We start from the raw sequence: 18,563 nt of genomic DNA, 5'->3' as shown, positions 1-18,563 counted from the left end.
GACCACCAACTCCTTTACTTTGCCTTTCCCAACATTCCCTTAGACAGATTGCCAAAGTCACAAATAAACAACTAAATTTAATTGATTATTCACCTTTACCAAGCTTTCCTAAGCATACCTTCAGAACTAATTTTCTACCCTATATCCCTTTTGAACTTAATCACCACAAAAAGTACAAATATTCCTGATCATTCTCATTCTTTTTCTTATCTCTGAGTGATTCAGGTGTATTTCTAATCTGTTTTAAACTCCCCATTTCTCTCTACCCTCCCAAGCCCTTTTAGTCTGCCCTTTAGAACTCCCAATTTGTCATCACCAAAATTTCCTTTACCCTACAGCTCTTCTCTGTTGGTTCATCTCATCCTTTTTTCGCTCATAGACGCGTGGCATTCCTCTGAGGATACTGGGTTGTTTTTTTTTTCTATAGTCCTCTGGAAAAGTGGAGCTTTTATCTGTCACATCTCATGCACCATGGGACCAGCAAGTGGAGTTAATGTCTTCCTTGCTTCCATTGTGCTTCCAATGTGCTTCCATTGATATTTATGGATGGTTGTACCTCCTCTCTCTTTGAAAAAAAAATGTAGGTGCCATCAGACAGTATTTTCTGCTTCCCCTCCTTTTCTAGTCATCTACATTTCTCTCAGTCACTCCCACTCATTAATGATTTGAACAACTGGTTTACTGTCTTTTCTTGCCCACTAATCCTGTAATTTTTCTAACTGAGTTTCAGTATCCTTGTGTAATTTATCCAAAATCTTGACTTCTCAATTCTTTGATCTCCTTACCTCTAGGAATCTTGTTTTTCTTTCACTTGAGTGACACACTTAAATAGTTATATTTAGGACCTCGGTACCATTGACTGTAGCACTTACAAAATCTCAGTTGCAAGCATTTCAGACTATCTGACTAGCACTTTCTTTCTTTTTAGCTCACTTCCCCTACTACAGTGATTTTCTTTTTTTATCTTCTGAAGACCTTCAGCTCAACTTTTTATTATCTATCACTCCTTTCGTGCTCTAACTTCTCTCCTTGCCTTGTTCATTTTCCTTGGTCCATGACTATAAATACTGCCTTTCATTATCTCAACTTTCTTGCCCCTCTGTCACTTCATTGATAAGATTCAACCTTTGTTAATTGCAACTCTGCCTCCTTCACACTGGCTCCAAAGCTGCACATTAAATTTCCAGTACCCATTTCCTGGCCCTCATTTTTAGTTGATGATCTTACTCTGTATGCTGGGCCTGTTAAAATAAATGATCTATCTGTGTCCTTAAAGCTCATCCTTTACTTCTGCTCTGTATCTTAGTCCCTTTAACTATTATTTAGGGACTTCTGAAATTCTCTGTTCTTCACTACATTATCTGTCTTTCCCCCTATACTGAATTTTCTCATCAGCATATGTGCCTTTTATAATACCTCTCATTAGAACAACCAACCAGGGGCGCCCAGGTGGCTCAGTTGGATATGCATCCGACTTCGGCTCAGGTCACGATCTCATGGTTTGTAGGTTTGAGCCCCGCGTCAGGCTCTGTGCTGACAGCTTGGAGCCTGGAGCTTGCTTCAGATTCTGTGTCTCTCTCTGTCTCTGCCCCTCCCCTGCTCGTGCTCTCTCTCTGTTTCTCAAAAATAAACAAACGTTAAAAAAAATTTTTTTTTGAAAACAACCAACCAGAAACTCTCTTTTGGAGTAGGTTTTCAAATCCAGTGATCAGTTCACAGTTTTTGTTTTACTTGAAGCCGTAACAACTTTTACACAATTGACTATTCCCTCTAAATTCTTTTCTCATTTGACTTTTGAACACCACCCTTCTGATACTCTCCCAACCTCATTTTCTTTGGCAGTATCCTCCTCCTCTTCCTACTGCTAACCAAGTGCCTGGGGACTCAGTCCTTGAACTTCTCTCTTTTTATATTCACATTTCAGGTGATCTCATCCAGTCTTGTGCCTTTAAATAACATCAGTATTTGTTTTAGCCCACAGTGAATCCTTGTACATTAGACTTGTATATCTTCTTACTCAGTATCTCTACTTGAATTAAGTTTCTGAAGGCTAACAAGTCAAAAACAATCTCTAGTTTTATTGTTCTCCCCATATTCTTTCATCATCACCCACTGAGATGCTGGAGACAGAAACTCTAATCATTTTCTATTATTTTTTTCCTTTGGTCCACATTCGGTCTAACAGCAAATCCTATTGGCTCTATATCCAGGTTATATTTATGATCTGACCACTTTTTGCCATATCTAAAACTACTAAATTCAAATTATTTTTTCCCTGAACTACAGCAGTAACCCTCTAACTGGTTCCCCATCTTCATTCTTTGGAGAATAAACTGTTAAGAGCAACAGTCTGTTCACTCATCAACCAGCATCCTCGTTTCACAGTGTCAATACCTTGTTTTTAACCCTTCCAATTTATAATAAAAGCCTAAATCCTTATTTACCATGGACCAAAAGTCCATGACAGTACCTCCAATCCTACCTCATACTGCTCCCTCACTTATTCTACTGGGTATACTGGCCTTGTTCCTGTTCCTCAAATATATCAAATGAGGCCATCTCAGAGCCTTTATCTTGATGTTCTCTTCTCTCTGCCTGTAACATTCTTTCTCCTAGATATTCTCATGGTTTATTCCCTCATCACCTTCAGATATCTGCTTATCTATTGCCTTCTCACAGGGCCTTCCAAGATTCTTATCCAAGGTTGCAGGTACTCATTCACTCCAGACATTATTCTCTCTTCTTACCTTAAAAAATTTTTTTTCTTTGTAGCGTTTAATACTACCTGTTTCTTTTTTACTGTAAATTTTTCATTTGTCTGAATTCTCCCTTAGACCTTCTGGGAAACATATTACACTTTATCTAGTGTTATCCTGATCCTCTAGCTGATGATTCTCTTCTTAGTTACCCGTTTGGGAAGAAATACACAAGAGGAGGTGAGACAGGGAGAGAAGAGGGAAACCATTCAATTTCCTTGTAATTTGGAAGACTGTGTAACTCATCAATCAAACGGGAGTACTTTTGATGGAAAGAAAGAACTATTAATAATTAAAGTGGGACAACAGGCATAAAAACAGACTTACCAGGCAAACAGAGGCATATGGTACATCATTTATAGCCATTTATCTGCTGGTTTTTCGCACCAGGCAGCAAGTTTAAACAGTCACACCAAGACATCTCCACCTTGGACCATTCTGGATTGGCCTAATCTTTCGAAATACATGTTTCACACATTTAGACTCATGCCTAATGGTAGTTGTATTTTGAGGTGATCAAATTTATATATTTTTCTTCATCTCTAAGGAATAAACTTGGTTACATTCAATAATATACTGCCTTTATATTAAACTAGAACATGTAGAGAGTAGACCGTCCTCTTAAAATACTTTGGAAATGCGAACTCTGATAGGATAGTTTCTAGGAGAATAGTTAAGAATGGGTTAGGATAGGGGTACCTGGATGGCTCAGTCTGTTAAGCGTTGGACTTCAGCTCAGGTCATGATCTCACAGTTCACGGGTTTGAGCTCCGTGTTAGGCTCTGTGCTGACAGCTCAGAGCCTGGAGCCTGCTTCAGATTCTGTGTCTCCCTCTCTTTCTGCCCCTCCCCTGCCCATGCTCTGTCTCTTTCTCAAAAATAATAAACATTAAGAAAAAAATTTTAATAGGTTAGAATAAAAACTATTATACTGGTTGTGAGATGCTGCCTCTTGGCAAAGTTTAATTGCCCATTCAAAAGGTCATTAAGGAAAAAAAAAAAACCAAAAGGTCATTAAGTCCAAATGGTAAGATTGATACCATGACTCAGATTTAGAAGTTAATTGTTCCCCTTTTCAACTGAAGAACGTTACGGAATTTCTTACAGGGAACCTATATGTACCCACTAAAAATTTGTTCAAGTGATGTTTAATACCCAGTCATTTGTACAATAGAAAACTTGAGAAAAGTATAGAGATGAAGATTAAACAAAAAATAGTTTACAATGGTTATAGAAGCCTTTAAAAGATACCAAATTTGACTAAACAGTCCAGCATTTGCACTCCTTGGTATTTATCTAAATGAGTTGAAGACTTATGTCCACATGAAAACCTGCATACACGTTTATAGCACCTTTATTTATAATTGCTAGAATTTGGAAGCAACCAAAATGTCCTTCAGTAGGTGAATGGATAAATAAACTGTGGTACATCCAGATAGAGGAATTTATTTAGCACTAAAAAGAAATGAAAAGACATGGAGGGACCTTAAATGCATTTTACCAAGTGAATGAAGCCAATCTGAAAAGGCTATATACCCTGTCCTTCAACTATTTGACATTCTGGAAAAGGCAAAACTATGGAGACAGTACAAAGATCGGTGGTTGCCTAGGGTTAGGGAAGAGGTAAGGATGAAAAGGTAGAACAAAGAGAATTTTTGGAACAGTGATACTGTTCTGTATATTGGTAGATAGATGTCATGAATTTGCTAAAACCCAAAGAATGTCCACTAAGAAGTGTCAACTAAGCGTGAACTGTGAACTTAGGGTAATTGTGATATATCAATGTAGGTTCATCATTTGTACAAATGTACCACTGTGGTGGAAAATGTTGATAATGGGGAATTATGCATGTGTGTGGGCATAGGTTATATGGGAATTCTGTACTTTATGCTCGATTTTACTTTGAACCTAGAAACTGCTTTAAAAATTAAAGCCTATTGGGGCTCCTGGGTAGCTCAATTGGTTAAGCGTCTGACTTCGGCTCAGGTCAGGATCTTGTTCAAGCCCGGCTGAACTCTGAGCCTGGAGCCTGCTGCAGAGTCTGTGTCTACCCCCCTCTCTCTGCCTTTCCCCTGCTCACACTCTGTCTTTGTCTCTCTCAAAAATAAGCATAAAAAAAAAAACCTTAATAAAAAATAAAGCCTATTAAAAATTAATATCTTAATGAATATTAGATTGGCTATAGCTTAAAGAACTAAATAAATGAAATTTGTTTATATAAGCTTTTTATAAATAGGTGTGTTGCATTCATCTTTGTAGCTTCTGTATAGTGTCATGATTGATTATATTAGATAGCCCTTTTGTCAAGGACAAATAGGTAGAAAGAGAAATTTCACAAGCTGCAACTTACATGTTTTTAATATATTCAAACAATTTTTAAAGTTAACCTTTAAAATTATGTTTTACTAACAGTGCTAAAAAATTACCCACATGCTCAGGATAAGAGAGTCAGCCTTTCTAACATTTTTGCCCTATTTTCAAGCAGTGTTTGTTTTCATGAGATTCGTACTTCATACCTCTTATCACAACTTATCACAACTGTTTATTTCAGTAATCAGTTGGGTAATGATTCATTTAATATTAGCTGCTGAGTGCTTGCTTTTGGCAGCACACATACTAAAATTGGAACGATGCAGAGTACCACGGCCCCTGTACAAGGATAACACGCAAGTTCGTCAAGCTTCCATATTTTTAAAAAATAGTTTCAAACAGAGAGGAAGGCAAACCATAAGAAACTCTTAAATACAGAAAACAAACTGAGGTTTTGGTGGGGGGGGTGAGAGGGGGGAAAATGGGTGATGAGGATTGAAGAGGGCATTTGTTGGGATGAGCACTGGGTGTTGTCTGTAAGTGATGAATCATGGGAATCTACTCCTGAAGCCAAGAGCACACTGTATACACTACGTTAGCTAATTTGACAGTAAATTATTTTTTTTTAAAAAAGAATATTTTGAAACAAAAGATAGAATCATAGGAGAGAGAGAGGAAAAAGAATTGGTTAATGGGCTGCAGGTACAAATAGATATAGGGATTGGGATATTTATTTTAATGCGAAGTTAAAGGGTGTAGAAAGAGGCTGCTTCATTTGATGTTTTATTTTGTTTTTTGGCCTTAGATTAGGAGATATTTCTGCCCTCTTCACACTGTTTCTTTTCACCAGTGAGGCCTTTTCTCCTCCTTTCTATTCTTTTAAGATAAAGCATCTCTATAAATGTTTCTTGATTCCATAATTAAAATTATTCTCTCCTTACATTGTAAACTTTTTTCCTTTCTGATAGTACGGTAGAATCTTGTGTTTATCTGATTTTTGTGCCCTAAAATATCTGACTCATCTAGGGGCGCCTGGGTAGCTCGATCAGTTGTGTCCAACTCTTGATTTTAGCTCAGGTCATAATCTCATGGTTGTAAGATCGAGCCCCACACAATGACCATGGAGCATGCTTAAGATTCTCTCCCTCTCTCTCTCTCCTTCTGCCCCTCCACTCCTTGTGCTCTCTCTCTCTCTCTCTCAAAAAATAAAATTAAATATTAGCTGCTGAACCAGAAGCTTCACAAGAGCTGGTAATACAAGATGTATCTTTTCTTGTATCGCCAAAGTCTAGCACAATGAATGCACTTGATAAATGTTTGTTGAATGAATAAACAAATGTTATATACTTGTTTATTTTCACTTAATCTGATGCTGGCTACAAGGAAATTTGGACCTTCTAAATATGGTTTGACCACTGTAAATTTCTCAAGCCATTTTTATGTAGAACTATGACTTAAATTTTTTTCAATTTTTTTTAATTTTTTTAAATTAAATTAATTTTTTTAATTAAATTTTTTTAAGTCTACAAGATTTTGTAAACATCATGTGTATTTCAAAAGCAATTCAAAGCTGTCTGTGAAAAATTTGAGACATATATATTCTTATACATATGAAGAATTTAAATTCTTACTGTTAAAATTTGACTTAGATTCATTTTCTTTAAAGATTTTTTTCCATGTTATTCTTTGTACTTCCTGGCCCTATTATTTAGATAACATTTCAGTCCTCCATTTTATATCAAAATTTAGAATTTTTATAAAGGTAAAAATAGTTGTTCAGACCATGTGGGAGCAGTAGCCTACAATTATCACCTTATTTAACAAACTTTAAATAAGCCAACTGATGTAATAATTTTACAGGCATATGCAAGTCAATCAAAAAAGACTGGACCTTTTTTGTGCAAGTATAAACCAACTGGCAACGACATCTGGAAGCAGTGGAATTTTAGGAAAGCCTAAACACAATTTCTTCTTCCTCTAGATATATGTATTTAGAAGATTTTTTTCCCTTATGTCTTAAAAGGAGCCCTGTCTATTAGTTCTTTATCCTTCAATAAACCCCAATTTAGTCCCATTTCTGAACAATATTTTTAGTATTTGTGAAATCTAAACAGTGGCTATTGACTGAGCCAGCTCTGGAATGGGAAGCAGTTATTGTTAACGACAGAATGAGACAAATTGGTTGTCTTACAGATTTTTTATTGGTCCTGAAGGAATATTAAGAGATACTCTCTGAGATTTGGATCAAAACAGATCCCAGCCTGGTTTTTCTTTATTTAACTCTGACTAATCTTGGTGGAACCATCTAATGCCTCAAAGCATGATAAATTTGAATAAGAAATCCATTTGAAAGTATTTGGAAAGCGAGAAGGAAAAAAATCCAAAATGCATACCAATCTTAGGAGTTAATTGCTTCAGCTATACTAAATACCATAGCAAGATTTTGGAGGAGTGTGGGAGTGGGAAGCAGACCAAAAATGTCATTTTAATCACTCTTCCTAAACTGAAAGGCTGCATACGGTAAAGATTTTTTTTTTGATAATTCTTTCAATGCTAAGAACGCTGCTTTATTATATAGGCCTTTTAAAAAAATATATTTTAAAGAACTATAGATGAAATTTGAAATTTCCATATGTATTATTTTTTTTAATTTTCTACTTCCATATTTTTAGGGGAGGAGTTGCTTATTTATCATAGAGTAAGCATTGCAGCAGAATTAAAACAACTGTAGTTAGTAAAAACTAGCCTAGGTATCTTGAAGTCTTTTTCTGTTTTTTTTCCATCAATCTAATCAGCCTTTTTTTCTGTTTTTAAATCACGAAAATGGGAGTCAGCACAAATCCAGCCTGCCACCTGTTATTGTAAATAAAGTTTCATTGGAACACAGCTATGCCTACTTGTGTATTGCTAATGGCTACTTTCAAGCTACTACAGCACAGTTGAGTAGTTGTAACAGAAATTGCATGGTCCATAAGGTCTAAAATATGTATTACCTGGCCCTTTTTAGAAAATGTTTGCCAGTCCTTGAGCTAAGGATTGATGAAGTATTTTGTTTCTTTTCTATGATATTATATTATTGTCTTTGCAGTAAAATATGATAGTAACATAACTCCTTCTGAAGTATTTTAAAGACACAGTGTAGTATACTGGTTGAGCAAACTGTCTCTAGAAGATGGTAGCCTGAGTTTTAAATCTCTGTTCTGCCATTTACTACCCATGGCACCTTGAACAAATACACCTGAATTCTCAGAGTCTGTTTCCTCCACCTGTAGAAAATAGGGATGAAAATGTTTCCTGCATCAAGAGTTAGTGAGAATTAAATGAGACAGTATAAGCAAAACCCTTATAATACCTGATCTCATCATCATTGCCATCTTTATCACCACCATTATCATTAGTTCCACAAAATATTCTGGTTTTTTAAGTGAGGAATCTAGAGATAGGAGAAACAACCTAATATAGAGTGATAAAGAATTATGTATGTTTTAGCCAGAGTATTAGTAACCTTGACAAGGGTTCATCCAGGAAAACAGGAGCTATAGCAAGTATTTTAACAGAATGTAATATAGGGGGGTAGTTAAAAAAGAATTGGAGAACTGAAAAGGAAAAATGAAAACACCAAAGTAAAACAGAGATAGTAACCACAGGAAGCAGCTACCACATGTGGTAGAGGCCTAGGGGCAAGATGATATTAGTAGAACCTAGAAGTTTGGAAGATGAGCACCACAGGTTTTAAATGTGAGCTGTCAATGAGAAATACTTCCTAAAACAGTTTTAAAAAGAAAGAAAGAGATGAAGGACTCCTAGCCAGGAGTCAGAAGAGCTCAGTCAGAAGAGCATGTAACTCTTGATGTTATAGTTGTGAGTTCCAACCCTACATTGGGTGTAGAGATTACTTAAAAATAAAATATTAGAAAAAGAGAGAGAGAGATGCAAATCTACTGAACAAATGTACTTGAGCAAGACATGTTTATTTTCAAATAGGACATTATTAGGCAATTAGCTATTGCTAGATAAAGGACAACATTAAATTGGCAATATTTTGACTTTTTTATATCTTGAAACTTCTAAGTTCATCAATGATAGAACATCTTGTTGAACACCTTCTGATTGTAGTGGCTACCCAAGCACACAAAAAGTCTTTTAGCAGTATCTGCCATATATATTTGATATTTGAATTAAGTCATGAAAGAAGTAATAGAATTGAGCCATGTGAATATCTGGGGCAAGAGCATTGTAGGCAGTGGAATAGTAAATGAAAGTCTTGACACCAGAACATGTTTAGGATATTTGGGGAACAGGAGGGAGGTCAGTATGGCTGAAACACTAAGTGGTAGGAGAATGGAAGAAAGGCAGCAGGGGCTGGAATTGTTAGGGATTTATAGAAGAATGAATAGAATAGGGTAAATGCATGATTATTATTAAGGATTGAGAGCCCATTTTTTGTTTCAATCATGAAAGTCCATGGTTGTGCAGGTTTCTCTAACCATATTCTGATAAAAAATCGGGTTAAGAAAAGTATATTGCAGTGGGTAGTTTCATACCTATGTATTAAATTAAGTAATCATATCTTTAAATCCAACTTTAAAGTCTCTGTTTACTTTAAATTTTTAGTGGTTGTTAACTCATCCTTCTACCAGTACAGAGTGACCAGCTGAATGCTGATAGAATGCCATTTTCTCATAATAAAAGGATGATAAACTTTAACTCAGTATCCTGAATCTTGTAAGCAGAAATAGATTCGTGAATCAGGTAATCTGTCTGTGTAAAGTAACAGATTTTTACCCATGTTTCTGTAATAGGATTATTAATCATTAGGTCTATTTTCCTATCTCCCCTTTGCTATTTTAAAATCAAAACTTTGTAATTTAACACCTTAGTGATTTGTTTTAAAATGTATCTAGTTTATTGACATTTGCTTCTGAGATAATTATGACATGGATGTCCCATACAGCTTGTTCAAATAACATTTTTTTTCCACTGCACCAATTTATATTGAAGGTGTCCACAGTAACTGTGGCAAAAAAGTCATTTGAATCAAAAAGAATCAGATTTAAATAATGAAAAACATCTTTATTCTGAAGATACTGGACTCCTGTTGAGTACAGTGATTCCCAAGCAGAGTTTTGATAAATCTACTGTACTGTATTTTATCTTTACATTAACATGCAAAAAAAACTTGCCAGGTTTTTTGTGTTTTGTTTTGTTTTCTGCCCCCCCCCCCCCAAGATAGCTTCTTTGACATTACATCAGAGAAACATATCTCATTGTGGCATAGTGGATCTCTAAACAAAGGAATTTGGATTAAGAATATTATCTATGCCATATAAAAACAAAATATAAGGTACTTACTAACACAACTGGCACAAGAGTACTTTTCCTTGTTGTGTAAGATATCGATAACAAAAGATTTGCTAATTCATATATTTCATTTTCCCTAAGTGTGGTGTAAATCTTTGTGAGTATTCTAAGCTCGGTTTACCTCATTCATGTAACATGTTAGTGTAAGATATAAACAATTGTAAATTATCTTGTAGTGTGGCTTCAGTTAACTTTCTTCAGAGTTTCATCTTATGTTATGAAAGTCATTTTAATAAATAATTTAGTGAGAAAACATTTGAAAATGTATTCAGAGAGCCTTGCAAGTCTTTTACACTTGGGTCTAACTATAATGGAAAAGATCATTTTTAGTGGCCATTGTGGGTGTTATTCTTAATAGTCCTTCCTCACTCCTTACTTCCCATTAGTTACCAGATAATACCAGTTGTACATTCAAAATCTATCTTGATTTGACTACTCATCCCCATTTTCACTATCACTACCATTTGGTTTAAGCCACTGATGACCTCTCAGGTGGATTATCACAGCATTCTCCTAATTATCCTTTCTGTCTCTTCTTGTATCAGTCAGGATTCATATGCACATATAAGAACTGTTTTAACTATTTTAAGCATAATGCAGTTTAGTAAAGGTAGGCTCACTCATTCATTCCTGAATTGATTCCTGAGTGTATACTGAATTGGTTATTACAGCTCTATTGGTTATCAGCTGTGGCTAGGAAATTGTGTATTGATATGTCATTTGTTTTTGAAGACTTTCTCAGCAGGATTTACTTTCTTAAAGAAGAGGCAGGGACATTTGTTACTGAATGAATGGCAGTGAAAGAGGGTAGTGCATGGTCATAACTGTTGATGTGCAGTACACTTTATGCACGTGGCTATACCTAAATTAGGCTTCAGACTACTTTTATGAAGATCAGTTACATTTCAAAAGCTGTTTTCATCATTTTAAGATCTTACATTAAAATGTAAAACTATGAAGAAATTTCTCTAAAAATGATTGTGAAACACTTTTCCATAAGCTGTCAGTTTGATACTGGCATAGAAAAAGCACTTTTAAAATATGTGCAATCCAATTATTTTACAGGAATTTATAATTTTCTGCAGTGTTCTTTGAGATACTGTTAATATTATAGCCTCTGTTGTCATGGAAACAAGTCTCTGAAGGCAGCCTCAGAGACTAATGATTCTATGGTGTTGCTATGGATAGAAACAACTGAGACTGTTGTTAGTCACATGGTCATGATTAAAAAAAACAAACAAAACAAAACTCTTTGGAGCTGATCTTATTGAGTGATACAAATGGAGCAGGAAAAGGATGATGGTATATAATAGTCACCATTGTCTAATGAAACATGTATATAAGAGCTTTCAAGTTTAAAATGCTTATGTTGAATTCCTCCTTTTCTCTAATAACCCAAATATAATGGTTAGTGTATTTTGCTATCTCATTATTTATTTGAGAATCTTAAGCATGACATTTCCAATTTAGAATCTTCTACAACTCCCCAGAATTCTACCCTGTTCTCATTTGTGCCCTTAAAATATCCTCTTACCTCTTCATTTCAGTGTTACTGGATATAACATCTGTGCTCTTCCTCATTACTCAACCTTCATTTGATTATCTATTATTTGTTTAGGGCTGTATTTTTGTTTCAGATGAACTAAATGAATTATTTTGTTGTTCTGTAATTCTTTGTTACCTGAAGTTGTTATGAGCTAAGGCTAGGAAATTTTATATATTGATATGTCATTTGTTTTTGAAGGCTTTTCTCAGAAGGGTTTGCTTCTCTTAAGAAACTGGCAGAGGCATATGTTCTTTTCAAAGTACTTGCCCTATACAGAAGAGGGGGGGAGGGTGGATTCAGATAGTATAAGTTGTTTTAAGATTTTTTAAAAAATGGTATTTAGATCCTTATTTAAAGGAGATAGATTTTTTTAAAGACACTTAGAGCCAGTTTGAATGTAATATTAAAGGATTTATAGTTTATCATAAAGGGTTTTAGAGAGCTACTGCCCAGTGGAGGAAATTTTCATGCTTGACCTTGAAAGTTGACGTAAGCATTTAGCTTTGCCTTATTTTAATATTAAAATAGATCATTAATCAACTAATATCTGACCCTATTAAAGAGGCATAAGGAAACTTTGAGAGGTGATAGATATGTCTGCTACCTTAATTGTGGTGATGGTTTCACAGATAATGCATATGTTCACACTCTACAAGTTGTATACATTAAATATGTACAGTTTTTTTGTATATCATTATACCTCAACAAAGCTGCTAAAAAAATAAAACTGAAATTACAAAAAAATAATGATAAACTTTAGACTTTTTTTCTTTGATACTTTGGATGACTAAAGCCAGTTATTTTGTAGTGTATCAGATGTTCAGTGATTAGATTCAGGTTATGCATCTTCGATTGGAATTTCTCAGAAGTGATATGCTCTTATTATAGCCTATCAGCATGATTTTGATTTGTGCCATCCCTGGTGATGTTAACTCTGATTAAGATAGTATCTATTAGAGAAGCACCTGGGTGGCTCAGTCGGTTAAGGGTCCAACTCTTGGTTTCGGCTCAGGTCATGATTTCAAGGCTTTGTGGATTCAAGCCCCGCATCGGGATTGCTTGGAATTCTCTGTCTCTGCCTCTCGCCCACTTGTGCTGTGTCTGCCTCTCTCAAAATAAAGAAATAAACTTAAAAAAAAAAAGGTAGTACCTACTAGATTTCTTTACTGTAATTAATAAAAGCTTTTAAGAGATAACTTGTGTGCATCCATGTGTCCTTTTTAAATTTTCATCTGCTGGAATGAAATAGAAGGTTCCTTCAGCAGCAGTGGAATTTTTGCATCTATTGATGTATGTATTATTACTATGTAATACATAGTAATTAATATATTATTACTGTGATGGTTGCCAAATGATTTTGTAATTCCATAATTCCTTATACATTTTTTAGTTGGCATTCTACTCTAAGGAAATGCTTTCTCTTCTGTTCATGTGTTCTTGTAATTATTAAATCAGTATGGACTCTTGGAATCCTGTTTTTATATAGTGGATTGTATGCTATTGTTATCTTTATTTTGATTCTCAAATTGTTCCTGGTCTGACTGATGAAAACCCTTCAAGCTAACTTCTGTGTCTTTTGTCATGCCTTCATTATTCCTTGAGCAGTTCTATATTTTCTGGCACAACAAGATGTTTTAGATTCATATTATACTTGGCTAAGTTTTAGCACTGGACTCAGCCATTTCTCCAAAGACTCCTATATTGTTTTGTTTTGTTTTGTTTTTTTATTTCAGAATATATATTTAGAAACCATAATCTGAGTGATAGGTGTGTTCAGGCTATTGGAGTGTTACTGCCCCTAGATATTCTCTGTGGACAGAACAAGGGAATATATGTACATATAAACACACACATTTATGTCTGTATTCCTGTGTTCATCTATATATATTGAAAACCATGCATTCATGCTAACCTCCAGTTCTATTCTAACTTCCAGTTCTATTCTAAAACCATAGGTATCATGCTAATTTTTTCCCTTTCCATATTTTAACTCCCTTCTCTGACATGAGGAATCTTGCTCCCATTATCTTATTTATTGGATCAAAATCTCCTGTATGTAAGCAATCTCCCATTGACAACCTCCTTACTCTGCTCAAGCTCCAACAAACCCCCTTTTTACTCCAGTGAGGCTCCTACACTTCATACCAGACTACTGCTACTGCCACATAGATAATGTCTTTGTCACATTTGGTTTCCAGAAAAACATCAGGCTCCTGGCACCACTCTGCCCATATCCTGCTCAAGCTCCAAGCACCCTGTGCTAGACTGCTGCCACCCCTCTACTCCCTGCATTCAGATGCTGTCTTCACCTGCTTGGTTTCAACAATCTGTACCTTCCTGTTACAGAAGTCTCTGCCTACACCAACCAAAGTCATGATGATATTCTATCATTATTATCTTCTAGAAATCTAATTTTCATACTTCCCAATTATGTCAGCAAACAATCTGCAATTAATTATAAGTATTGTGTAAGCAGAGATGGGATTCATTTCATTTTCTGTGTTTATACCTAGGTGATCAAGTGACAGCTCTTTTAAAACTATCTTTTTCTTATACTTCGTTATAAATTTGGAGTCAGAACCTCTGGGTTTTCAAACATTTTTAAAAAGTCATATAAGTATTCCACTGAAAATTGATTAGCATTTAAGTTATTCATTTTAAACTTATAATATGGAATTTGAAGATTTTTTTTGTATGGAAACAATATATAATTGGTGACTGGAGTCCCAAGCCAGACCTACAGGGGCTTTATTGACATACAGACTGTTCTTACAGATGATTTTTAATTGTTGTATAATATTTAATCTTACATAATTATCATTATTTGTAAATGTAACCATTCCATTCCAGCACCTTTGGATATTTAGGGTATTCCATATTTCCCCAAGTATAAACAATGGTCAGTAGAATGTAATAAGACTATTAGAACATTTGTTTTTTAAATTATTCATTTAGGATAGATTGCCAGAATTAAGTCTAAGCGTTTAGACGTTTTTAAGGCTATAGATAATTGCTGCTAAATTGCTTTCCTTAAAGTTTGTATGAATTTATATTTCCAACAGCAGTGGGAAGGGACCTGTTTCCATGCATTAAAAATTTTATTTTGAGGGGTGCCTGGGTCGCTCAGTCGGTTAAGCATCTGACTTCCGCTCAGGTCATGATCTCATGGTTCATGGATTCGAGCCCATGTCAGGCTCTATATCAATGGCTCAGAGCTTCGAGCCTACTTTGGATTCTGTGTCTCCCTCTCTCTCTGTCCTTCCCCACTCGCACTATTTGTCTCTCTCTCTCAAAAATAAATAAACATTAAAAAATTTTTAATTTATTTTGAGGTTTTTTATTGTGGTAAAAGATATATAACAAAATTTTTCATTTTAACCTTTTTAACTGTATAATTCTTTGGCATTAATTGCATTCACGTTGTCGCATCCATCACCATTATCTATCTCCAAAACCTTTTTATCACCTCTCACAGACTCTGTACCATTTAAGCAATAACTTCCATGCTTCTCTCTCCTAACTTCTCTCTCTGGTAACTTCTTTCTATCTCTATAAATATACCTACTCTAAACATTTCATGTAAGTGGAACCCTACAATATTGTCTTTTGTGTCTGGTTAATTTCACCTGAAAACATAATGTTTTCAAAATACATCCATGTTGTAGCATGGGTCAGAATTTCATTCCTCTTTATGACTGAAAAATACTCATTATATGTATATACCAGATTTTGTTTATCCATTCATCTGTTGATGGATACTTGGGTTATTTCTACCGTGAACAATGATGTAAAGTATCCACGGGGCACCTAGTTGGCTCAGTCAGTTGAGCATCCAACTCTATTTCGGCTCAGGTCATGATCTCATGGTCATATCATCAGGCTCCACTCTGGGCATGGAGCCTGCTTGGTATTTCCCTCTCTTTCTCAATAAATAAATAAACTTCAAAAAAAAAAAAAGTATCCAAGTCCCTGTTTTTAGTTCTTTTGAGTATATACACCTAGGAGTAGAATTGCTGGGTTATGTGGTAATACTATGTATGGTTAGCTTTTTTTGAGGAACCACCAAACTGTTTTCCACAGCAGCTTACACCATTTTCCCTTCCTACCAGCAGTTTTTGAGGATTTCAGTTTCGGCACATCCTCACCAACACTTGTTTCTTTCTATTTTTGTTTTCCTTTTTTTATTACAGACTCCTAGTAAGTGTGAAGTGATATATTCTAATTTTGATGTGCATTTCTCTAATTAATAATTTGTTGAGTATCTTTTCATGTGCTTATTGGCCAATTGTTTATCTCCTTTGGAGAAATGTCTGTTCAAGTCCTTGCCCATTTTTTAATTGTGTTTTTATCTTTTTGTTGTTGTATTTTTATAACCCTCATCAAATGTATGACTTAGAAACATTTTCTCCTATTTAGTAAGTTTTCTTTTCACTTTCTTGATAATGTCCTTTAATGCACAAAAGGTTATAATTTTGATGAAGTCTAATTCATTTATTCTTGTCACTTAACGCTTTTGATATGATACTTAAGAATCCACTGCGAAATCCGAGGTCATGAAGATTTTACCCCTATGTTTTCTGGTTTTATGAGTATGGTTTTAGTGTTTCTATTTTGGTCATTGATTAATTTCTCATTAGTTTTTGTATATGATGCAAGAGTGCTTTGATTTCAATTTTTTTGCATGTGGATATCCAGTTGTCCCAGCACTATTGTTGGAGAATTCATACATTTTTGATAAATTTTAACTGATTGATTTGATAAACGAGAAAGTCAGCATTATAATTTTATTTTGTATTTCTTTGTTAGAAAAAGCATAGTTCTTCAGCAAATTTGTTCTTCTTGTTTTAAGTTTCTTTTAATGCACAGTGTCCTGTTATCAATTTGGTTTTAATGTTTTTCTTATATATGTAAGAAAATAACATATCTGTATATGTTATTGGTATAGCAAATGTTTATGAATTCAGTTTACAGGGGTTAGGACTTGATACAAAACACCTCTTCTGTGTTCCATTTACATCTTTGTAAAATGAATTGAATCAATCCAGATAAAGTAATTGAGTGTAAAGAAAAATTCCGTTTAAATTATGTCACTAAAGTTCTTACTTTTTAAATTTTTTCCAGAAAATGTCTGGCATATAATAGTTACTCAGTGAATGGTAGTTGAATTAATGACTTTAAAGGCAATTTTAAGGCAGGTTATTACAGTTCTCTTGTAGAGGTCAATAGCATAGATATAAAAAAATGATATAGATTCAGTTTTTAAGTCCTTTGACTGTTTTGTGAATTTCTAAGCCCCAACTGCCTGCCTGTCTGATGGGCTAATAAAATTACATTTCACACCTTGAATTCAAGGAGGAAAGCAGTCAGATAGCTTCTGAATGCTGGAAAAATGTTTTGTAGTCTATAAAGTGAGTGTTTTGTCTCCTAGAAGAGGAATATATTCTAGGTCACTATCTTTTATTATTTTCATTTAAACATCTAGAAAGTAGTCACCCATTTTAATTATAGTCATTAAAATTATTAGTAGTCGTATAATGATTTCTAAAGTAATTTCTGGAGAGCATTTTCTCAAAGTTACATATTAATATTTTACTTATTTCTCAGTTATTTCTGAAAACTATACTTTATGACAAACTTTATTATGTGTTTTTCTTTTATTTTGGTATTTTTCCTGATTTTTTGTCATTGATGATTTTTAGCCAACAGAAGCTGTACCTCCCTCTTCTCCCACTGTCCCTGTGATCCCTGTCCTGCCAGTCCCTGCTGAGAATACTGTCATCCTACCCACCATACCACAGGTTTTTATTAGTTTCTTTTTTCTTTATAAAAATTTCATTTGCTTTTAATGTTTCATTTATATTCTTTTCAAATTGTTTTAACTGTTTCTTTGTTAGACTTAGTAATTCACTTTGGGGTTCAGTTGGTGTTTTTAGGGAATTAAATATTTGGGATTTAATATAAAATGGGTTCAATACTTGCCATATTTTTAGGTTAACTACGAAATAGGACACATTCTGAACTTCATAATATTAAACTTCCTTAGATTCGTTATCATGCCTTTTGTACTTGTAAATTGTTTAAACCGGTGTTTATTTCCTTTAGGAATTTTAGTTTCTAAAGATAATAAAAGTCGTCATCCTCATATTATAGTGGATGTGTCATTTTATATAGCTTCTTTTCCCGATATATTTTTATCTTCTTTGGAAATATTTTTCTATCATTTGGTTAGGTAACATTCACATTTATTAGTTAAAAATAAGAACTCATATATGTAAAGTATGTGGGAACTCTTCTATCTTTGCAGCTTTTCTGTAAATTTAAAATTATTCTAAAATAAAATTTTCTTTTTAAAAAGGTAACGTATGACAGTCAAAAAATAAAATGAAATAATAGCCAAATGTCAGAGAATCTGAACTTTTTTAGCTTAGGAGCTTTACTAGTTTTAAACATTAACAACGTCATTCAAAGTCAAAATAATGATAGTATTATTCTGTTGTGAACAATCTCAATCTCATACAAAGTACAAATAAATGCATCTTTAGCTATTTTTACGATTACTGATCTGTAGCATAAAATCGAGATAAAAATAGT

At 34.3% G+C, this 18,563-nt stretch overlaps 1 protein-coding gene and 1 non-coding gene across 33 annotated transcripts in view; both read left to right on the top strand.

The window, feature by feature from the left end:
* The window catches only part of DLG1 (discs large MAGUK scaffold protein 1), a 279,606-nt gene that overhangs the window by 131,833 nt on the left and 129,210 nt on the right, over positions 1–18,563 (top strand). For 17 of the 32 annotated variants that reach the window (XM_043594503.1, XM_043594502.1, XM_043594508.1 and 14 more), the window contains one exon: positions 17,672–17,770. The exons of the other annotated variants lie outside the window; for them this stretch is intronic. In XM_043594503.1, coding sequence (XP_043450438.1) covers positions 17,672–17,770 — 99 coding nt within the window. The remainder of the gene's footprint in view (positions 1–17,671; positions 17,771–18,563) is intronic. 32 annotated transcript variants of the gene reach the window in all.
* On the top strand, positions 5,347–5,449 carry LOC122492477. The gene has a single exon (XR_006299662.1). It is a non-coding gene; the product is annotated as a U6 spliceosomal RNA (small nuclear RNA).

The sequence above is a fragment of the Prionailurus bengalensis genome, chromosome C2, assembly GCF_016509475.1.
Source record: "Prionailurus bengalensis isolate Pbe53 chromosome C2, Fcat_Pben_1.1_paternal_pri, whole genome shotgun sequence".
Lineage (NCBI taxonomy): Eukaryota > Metazoa > Chordata > Mammalia > Carnivora > Felidae > Prionailurus > Prionailurus bengalensis.
Note: the sequence above shows the minus strand (reverse complement) of the source record. Positions and strands in the feature narration are given on the sequence as shown.